This window comes from Linepithema humile, chromosome 8 (assembly GCF_040581485.1).
Source record: "Linepithema humile isolate Giens D197 chromosome 8, Lhum_UNIL_v1.0, whole genome shotgun sequence".
Classification (NCBI taxonomy): Eukaryota; Metazoa; Arthropoda; class Insecta; order Hymenoptera; family Formicidae; genus Linepithema; species Linepithema humile.
The window spans coordinates 332,465-342,283 of NC_090135.1; the positions used below are offsets into that span (position 1 = coordinate 332,465).

General features: G+C 33.4%; 1 protein-coding gene across 1 annotated transcript; it reads left to right on the plus strand.

Annotated features, from left to right (window-relative positions):
* The first annotated feature begins 747 nt into the window (after positions 1-747).
* On the plus strand, positions 748-6,069 carry LOC137001511 (uncharacterized). Its single transcript, XM_067360505.1, has one exon. It carries the CDS (start codon positions 748-750, stop codon positions 6,067-6,069), a length of 5,322 nt encoding a protein of 1,773 aa, XP_067216606.1.
* The last annotated feature ends 3,750 nt before the right edge of the window (positions 6,070-9,819 follow it).

The following is a 9,819-nucleotide window of genomic DNA, read 5'->3' on the forward strand; positions in this document are numbered from 1 at the left end:
TTTAACTTTCCAAAATGGTCAGAGTTCTATATTCGACGGATATCGAGGAAAATTAATAAACCGGCGATATGTGCTCGATTGGAAGCCGAATATATATTCAAGTGGTGCATGATAGCAAAAAAATCGTACGTCAATGCAGCAAGAAAAGTGTTTTTGTATTTGAAAAATGCTGCTGAAACCGCACTATTGCGATTCAATGAATGTAAGACTTTGAAATATCCAAAAAGCGATCGAATTAGAGCTCTTTGTGGCTCATCCAAACATACTTCGTCTTCCGAAGCATACTTTTTTGAAACTGCTTACGAGCAAAGGAAAAAGTTTGAGCAACCACTTATAATAGGACAGTCCTCTTCTCATGGAGTGATAAATGTTTTACCGTTAATGGATAACAATGATAAAAAGTCAAAAATATGGCACTGTGACGAGAAACGATGCCGCATAAGTGATATTTCCTTGGAAAAGTATGTGAAATTGTTGGAAGAGTTTGAAGGAGCTACTATAAAGAAGATAATGAATGCTAAATTCATGGCGCGGCTCAAAAATTGTTCTGTTTCACATATGAGTAGCAGATTGGGACATCCTCCGGACTGTTATGCGAATCCAAATATTTGCGAATCATACATTGCAACGATAAGCACTTTATCGCCTCATTTTCCTCTCGTGAGAAATATTCGAATAAATGTCTACAAATTGATAGGCAATTATAAAAAATTTCATCATTTGTTTTCAGCTTTGAGATTTGTCAATATGGATAAATTGCTGGAAATTTCCAATGATGCAAAGGTTAAAGCAAGATTTTACAAAAACAATTTGACCGTTAGTTTGGACGAGGAAAAAATTTTGTCGCAAAATTACGAAGCGTTTACAGTTATGAAAAAGAGATTGTTGGATACACCACGTTTCCCTTGTGTCTCTTGCGAAAAACTATGTGTGAATAGTGACGTTTCTGAGCTAAAAAAGCTGAAAAAACCAGTAGAGGGACCTTTTTGGAAAAACTTGATGACTTACGTAACAGAACACAATAGCGATACTGGATTAATTTGTAAGTTTTGTTTGGGCAAATTTCGGAAAGGCATGTTGCCTTCTACTTGCGTTTTGAATAATCTTGCCGTAAAACCATTACCGGATGTTTTGTCGGATTTCAATGATTACGAAAAAATGTTAATCAAGAGAATGAGCAGCTTCCAAGTAGTGCAAACAATGGGCGCTGTTTCGAACAAACATTTGCCGCACAGACAAATGATCCGTAAAGTAAAAGGTAGAACATTTCATTTGCCACTTCCTTTACAAGAAACATTGGATAAGATATGTCCTCCGGAAAATCCTATAAATTTGAAACACGAGTTGCACATTCTCGTTCGAGGTATGCCTAAAAAATCAAAAGTTGTTTGGGAAAATTTGGTGGATATTAATAAAGTGTTTAAGGCTTTGCAATGGTTAAAAGAAAATAATCCGCACTATTCGGAAATTCGTCTTCCAGCGTCATCTGATGATTTATTAAATGAGAAGTTGCAAGAAACAGAATATCAGATCGTCGATGATGGGGGCGAGGAGAGCAATAATGACGAAATAGATGAGGTGGTTGAGGACACCGTACAGCAGATTAAAGATAATGACCAAATCGTTTTGAAACGTAAGGCTTTCCTGACGCAAATTACCAAAGACTCGGGTATTAATGATCAGTATACGATATACCCAATGCGCGTGAAAAGGATTGATAACGAATCTGCACTCAAACTTTATCAAATGTTAAAAATCGAAGATGTTCCAATGGATAATCGTTATAAATATCTGGATGTCATGTGTTTCCCCGATTTATATCCAGAGGGTATCAATGGACAACGAGAAGATAGAAATTTTGCATTACCGGAATATTTATTCATCAGAACGCGATTGATGTCGAAACACAATAGATTCAGATTGAATCCGCAGTACTTGTTTTTCCTTCTTCATGATACCAACAACCGACAATTGAAAAACGGTATATATTATACGATGATGGTTGCTAACGCACGAGAGAGATATACTGCTGATAGATACTTGAACGAATTGAAAGACGAACAATTGGAATCGAATTTAATGAGTATTTTCGGAAAACTGAGAAATACGGATCAATTTTGGCGACAACCATCCAATAATGTGAAATGCATGACTCTGCATTACGGCCCAGCAACGTGGTTTTTGACTTTGAGTCCTAGTGAATGGAAATGGTCCGATTTGGGTGAATATTTACGAGACATGAATCCCGATAAAGAGAAGTTAAGCATTAACGAACTAATCGCATATGACCCTGTTAGCACGTCTAGATTCATGTGCATAAAATTCAAAGCCATGATTGATTTTATTCGTTCAGTTGATAACCCAATAGGGGAAGTAATCCACTACTTCTGGCGATTAGAATATCAAACTAGAGGTATCCAGCACATGCATTGCTTGATTTGGATAAGAGATGCTCCTGTGCTAGGAAAATCGCCGGATGAAGAAGTTGTTTCGTTTATTCAAAAATACGTGACGTGCGAAATTCCAGATAAAAACGTTTCGCCAACATTGTACGAAACGGTTACAAGTGATCAGAATCATAAACATAACTCGTATTGCATGCGTACAAAGAAAACCGAAACAAATATTTACAGAAAGTGTCGGTTTGATTTTCCGCGATCAGTTACGACAAATTTCGTTTTAAGAGACGTTGTCACTTCAATAGTGGGTAGAAAAAATTTACGCAGTAGAAGCAGGTTGTACGATCTTCCTCGCAAGAAGTCGGAGAGGTTTATTAATGATTATAATCCGGCTATCAAATTGGCTTGGGAGGGAAATATGGACATACAATTTGTTGGAGAAAAATCAGAGTTTTTAAACTCGTATTTAACAAAATACACGACAAAGTCGGAAAAATGTAACATAGACTTTGAAATGATAGATTCCAATAAGCCTTTGGCATCGAAATTGTGGAATTTTGCGATGCGTCGTTTGAATAACAGAGAATGCGGTGCTTTAGAAGCTGCGGATACACTATTAGGGCATCCCTTGTATGGTACGGATTGTGATACCATTATCAAATGGATCGACGTCAATGAAGTGAGAAACAGAAAAGTTAAAACATTCAATGAAATTACAGCTCTCGATAAAAATTCTACGAATATCTATTGTCCGTCGCTCATCGATGATCATTATCCAAACAGACCTAAAGAACTAGAATCATTGAATTTGTACGATTTTACTAGATTCTGGGACATTGTAAAACAGATGCCAAAAAGTGACGAGGTCGAATATTACGAACTGGTATCGCGTTTATTTGTAAAGAAACGAAAAAAGGGTAGTTTAATAAACCATTACCGATTCAATGTAAAAACTGAACCCGAAAAGTACTTTTACTCGCTGCTTCTTCTGTTCAAACCATGGAGAGATTCGAGTGAACTCAAAGGTGCGTACGAAACTTACACGGATGCCTTTAAGAATTCAGAGACTGGATTGACGAAGGCAATGAAATATCACGAAAGGCTCGAAGAAATACAGAAAGCTTTTGAGGATGTTACTGAATTGATCGAGAAGCGTGAAAATGATTTAAAAATAGCAGACGGAGACAAATCTGATGACGATGAACTGGATTGCAATCCAGTACAAGCTGACGACGCGATGAAAAATCTGGAAGATTTTGGTAAGATTGACGCCCCGATTAATTTATCGCAAATGATGTCGCAATTGAACAAAGATCAGAAAAGAGTCTTCGACAGGGTATGCCAAGTTTTACAAAATAAAAATCATATTCTACGATTGTACGTAAGCGGTGAGGGTGGTACAGGAAAAAGTTTTCTTATTGAAACGATCAAACATTGGATCAAAATAAATTTGAAAAAAACGACTGCGATATCTGCTCCCACGGGTATTGCAGCATTCAATATCGATGGCCTGACAATCCATAGAATGTTTCAGCTACCCGTCACTCATGAATCTACGCCTAAGTACGTGCAATTGTCAGACGTAATCTTGAAAATTTTGAGAGACAAATTGAAGAATGTCGAACTATTCATAATCGATGAAGTATCCATGATTTCGAATGTGACACTTATGTTTATCAATCTACGATTATGTGAAATTTTTGATACGACAGATACAAATGATGGTTTCTTTGGTAGAAAACACATTCTCTTGTTTGGAGACTTGTTGCAGCTTCCTCCTGTAAAAGGACATCCTCCGTTCGTTAAAATGTCTCGATCAGATGTTCAGAAGTATTTAGGTACCATGGGTGGATTTGACTTGTGGAGATTGTTTGATTACGACGAACTCTTGATAAATATGCGACAAAGAGGCGACAACAGATATCGCGATATACTTTCTAGAATACGAATAGGTCTCATAACGGATTCTGACATCAATGTACTTGAATCAAGAAAAATCATTTTCAAAGAAAATAGTTGCGACGAAAGATTGAATGAACTTTACACTTATATGAATCAATTACCGACCGATACAATATGTTTATTACCTACGTGTTATTTGTGCAAGGTTTTGAACACGGCAATGCTTAATAAAATCGACGGCGAGGAAATTCTACTAATAGCAGAAGATGATGTCGACTGTGCTCCAGCAATGAGAAAAAAAGTGCAAAAAACCTTGGAAGATAAAGATGACAAAGTTTCAGAAACGGCAGGCATTGAAAGAGTAATAATGATTAAAATTGGTGCTAAAGTGATGATTCGACGAAACATTGACGTAACTCTGGGACTTGTCAACGGAACAATAGGCAATGTAGTTGCGGTTAATCGTGCTGCTGATGGAAATATTTATTCCGTCACATTAGTTACTTCGGATAACAAAGAATTCGCAATAACGAGAGTAGACATTAAATTCGAGATATTTCACAAAATAGTGGTACATCGCAAACAATTTCCATTGTCCCTCAGTTATGGAATAACTATACACAAAAGTCAAGGCGTTACGTGTAAAAATGCAATGATGGATCTGGGAACGACTGTATTCAGTGATGGTCAAGCCTATGTAGGTTTGTCTCGAGTGAGTACATTGGAAGGCCTACATTTGATAAACTTCAATCCGGCATCAGTTCAAGCACACTCAGGAGCCATTTCGGAATATAATCGACTAAGATCTTTGTTCAAATCTCAGCTGCCACAAATCGATTTATCCAAGAAAAAGGCTATAAAAGTTTACGATCGTCGATGGACCATACCTAGTATCATTGATAATGTACAGAATCATGGTTGCGAGGAATCAAAAAGTGTAATTACGTGGAAAATATACGGCCTTCTTAATGACGATAATGTTTCGTGTTACGCTAATGTAATATTGCAGTGTGTATTTCATTGCGTGCGTATCAGGCAACAAATACTAAAATATAAAGCATCGAACGCATTGACTGATGCTATATGCGCGTATACTGAGCGTAAATATTGCAACGTTCAAGCGGTTAGAAGATCTGTCGGAGAATGCTTCGAAGAACGAATACAACAAGATGCTTCGCAATTTTTCATGGCTCTAATGTCGACGTATTCTGAAATCAATGATATATTGGAACACGAATTGAAGCACGTAACATGTTGCTCAAATGCCAAATGTAATTACACGGTAACTACGTTGGAAAAAAGTTGTTTGCTAATATTACCTATACAATCGACATTAAAAAGGAAAAGAGGTGTCACGTTACAAACTTTGATTGATTCGGAATTTTCCAAATGGGAAACGATAGACGGCAGTTGTAACGCATGTAAAGGTTCCGTTCTGAAAAAGAAAACCGTAATCGAATCGACTTTATCCATCTTAGTGATACAGCTCAATTTATACACTTTTGTGAACGGTGTTTGCAAAAAAATTATCAACAATCGGATTAACGCCGTACCGACGAATAATATCACGATAGATAAAAAAAAGTACAAGGTAATAAGCGCTATATTTCACGAAGGCGAAGAAATGAATCGTGGTCACTACACGTGTATGTTGAGAGCAGAAAAAAAATCAGAATGGTATTGCTCTAATGACATGAAAGTCATTAAGAAAAACTGGCCCAAAGGAGCACAAGGGGCGTACATATTGTTCTTGGAGCAGATTAAGTGATTTTGGAAATAACTGCATTTAATGACACTTTCCTCGAATGTAAGTGTCGGAATTTCTTTGTAGTAAATTTACGTGAATTTTTTAGATCCGGAAAATTATAACAATTAATCGGCTGCTCTGGCGCTTCATAAAAGCTGCCGTAGGCGCTGAACTAAAACATCGGCTGCCATAGCGCTGAGTTTAGACTTGTCCTAGGTGCCAAATTAAAAAAATTATTTTTGGGCCCCAAACAAAAATTATTTTCGCAATTATAGCGTTTACGGCTGCAATAGCGTTGAATTCAGGCTTGCCCTAGGCGGTCAATTAGAAAAATCTGGGATAGAATTCTGTGCACAAAATGTAAAAAAGTAGGTGATATAGCACAAAAATTCATAAATGATAAGATCAGGCCAAGTTCCAAAAAAGACACTCCAATATGTTTATATTTTAATAATAATCTGAATTTTTAATATATTACCAACATGAAAAGTAACTGATATATTGTTCAAGGTGCAAATTCAAAATAAACATACATAAAATATACATAAAATGTATAAATAAAACTGATCATAATTTGATTCTAGAAAGTAAGTGATATATTATTCTTAGTGCACATACAAAATTTTTTAAAATTTAATTAAAATAACAAAATATTTATTAAAAAATACAAAAACACTTGGCGCTGCCACACCGAACAACATGTTAACTTACATAATGTCAATTAATTACATGATGTCAGTTAATCATGCTATTATTACATTATTACTCATTTTCGTTGTTTCATAATACTATAGGTGTAAAGATGTAAAGGGGTGGAGGGGTGGTGGAGCCTCTTGACGGGGGGGGGAGGGGAGGAAAGGGGGAAATGGCGTAAAGGGGTTGCGCTAGGGGGAGGGGGGATGGTGAAGCCCGTTGGCAGCGCCAAGTGTTTTTGTATTTTTTAATAAATATTTTGTTATTTTAATTAAATTTTAAAAAATTTTGTATGTGCACTAAGAATAATATATCACTTACTTTCTAGAATCAAATTATGATCAGTTTTATTTATACATTTTATGTATATTTTATGTATGTTTATTTTGAATTTGCACCTTGAACAATATATCAGTTACTTTTCATGTTGGTAATATATTAAAAATTCAGATTATTATTAAAATATAAACATATTGGAGTGTCTTTTTTGGAACTTGGCCTGATCTTATCATTTATGAATTTTTGTGTAAATATATATTCAGAAGTGCTTAATTATTCTACACTCTCCGAGCCAAAGCCCCCTTGACCAGCACGGCGAATGCCGAATCTATACGCAGCGCTTACCGCCACCATAGTAGGCGCAACAAACCTTTCAAAAAAAGTTGTAAATATAACCAAATCAAAAAAAGTTGTTGTATATATAACCAAATAAAAATTTGCTATATATTCTGCCTATAAAAGAGGTGATATCAGAAAATGACGCCAAGTTTAAATAAAAAACCTTTCAAAAAAACTTGTATGTATATATTTTAAAAAAAGTTGTATATACCAAATAAAAATTCGCTATATATTCTGCTTATAAAAGAGGTGATATCAGAAAATGACGCCAAGTTTAAATAAAAAACCTTTCAAAAAAACTTGTATGTATATATTTTAAAAAAAGTTGTATATACCAAATAAAAATTCGCTATATATTCTGCCTATAAAAGAGGTGATATCAGAAAATGACGCCAAGTTTAAATAAAAAACCTTTCAAAAAAACTTGTATGTATATATTTTAAAAAAAGTTGTATATACCAAATAAAAATTCGCTAAATATTCTGCCTATAAAAGAGGTGATATCAGAAAATGACGCCAAGTTTAAATAAAAAACCTTTCAAAAAAACTTGTATGTATATATTTAAAAAAAAATTGTATATACCAAATAAAAATTCACTATATATTCTGCCTATAAAAGAGATGATATCATCAGAAAATGACGCCAAGTTTAAATAAAAAAACCTTTCAGAAAAACTTGTATGTATATATATTACGAAAAAGGATTAATTTATTGCGCTTATTGCGCTTACAGCTTTTTAACCAATAAGCATCGATAAGATTGTATTTAGTTATTTTTGCATCTTTATTTAGTTATTTATTTAAAAATTATATTCATATCTACAATTAGTTAATTTTTTTTTAAGTATACATTTTAAAATAATTGCATCTGTATCTAGTTACTTTTGCTTCTATATCTAGTTATTTAAATTTAAAAATGATATTTGTGTTTATATCTATCTAGTTAATTTTTCTTAAGTATACTTTTTAAAATAATTGCATCTGTATCTAGTTAAATAAAATTTTTATATCTGTATCTAGTTAAATAAAAAAATAATTTTTTAAATAAAAGTATTTAATTCAAAAATAAAAAAATTTTTCAAATTTAATCAAAATAAAAAAATATTACAAAATTTCGCAAAAAACTTGGCGCTGCTGTACTGAACTACATGTTAAATACATCTTAAAATATTATAGAGAATGAAAATGAGCAATATTTTACAATTTACATGATTAAGTGTTATAATGACTCAAACTGATCAGAGCGGCAAACGGCGACGCGAAAGCCAATTAAACTCTTGTTCTTACGGTAAAATTGTAAGTTGATTGGCTATAGCATCGCCACTTGCCGCTTCGTCGCTCTAGTTTGTTTGAGCCGAAATTTGTTTGCACGCTTGCTCTAACATGCTCCTACTCGCTCTAATACTCCAAACTAAACTATAGTATTACGTCACATATACTATAGATTAAAGTATGTTGGAATGATTAGGAGCATGTTAAAGTATTGCGATGCGAATCTTATGTAAGTTAATAGTTCAGTACAGCAGCGCCAAGTTTTTTGCGAAATTTTGTAATATTTTTTTATTTTGATTAAATTTGAAAAATTTTTTTATTTTTGAATTAAATACTTTTATTTAAAAAATTATTTTTTTATTTAACTAGATACAGATATAAAAATTTTATTTAACTAGATACAGATATAAAAAAAATAACTAGATACAGATGCAATTATTTTAAAAAGTATACTTAAGAAAAATTAACTAGATAGATATAAACACAAATATCATTTTTAAATTTAAATAACTAGATATAGAAGCAAAAGTAACTAGATACAGATGCAATTATTTTAAAATGTATACTTAAAAAAAAATTAACTAATTGTAGATATGAATATAATTTTTAAATAAATAACTAAATAAAGATGCAAAAATAACTAAATACAATCTTATCGATGCTTATTGGCTAAAAAGCTGTAAACGCAATAAGCGCAATAAATTAATCCTTTCTCGTAATATATATACATACAAGTTTTACTGAAAGGTTTTTTTATTTAAACTTGGCGTGATTTTCTGATGATATCACCTCTTTTATAGGCAGAATATTTAGCGAATTTTTATTTGGTATATACAACTTTTTTTAAAATATATACATACAAGTTTTTTTGAAAGGTTTTTTATTTAAACTTGGCGTCATTTTCTGATATCACCTCTTTTATAGGCAGAATATATAGCGAATTTTTATTTGGTATATACAACTTTTTTTAAAATATATACATACAAGTTTTTTTGAAAGGTTTTTTATTTAAACTTGGCGTCATTTTCTGATATCACCTCTTTTATAGGCAGAATATATAGCGAATTTTTATTTGGTATATACAACTTTAGTAGTATGTTGGCAGGTATGGGCCGTCACAACAAACCCCCACCACCTACCCCGTCTAGGCCCCCCGCGGTGGGTCTGGCGCCAAAACATTCCCCCACT

Coding starts and splice junctions, on each gene's coding strand:
- LOC137001511 (XM_067360505.1), top strand. CDS start 748: ATGGATAAATTGCTGGAAATTTCCAATGATGCAAAGGTTAAAGCAAGA.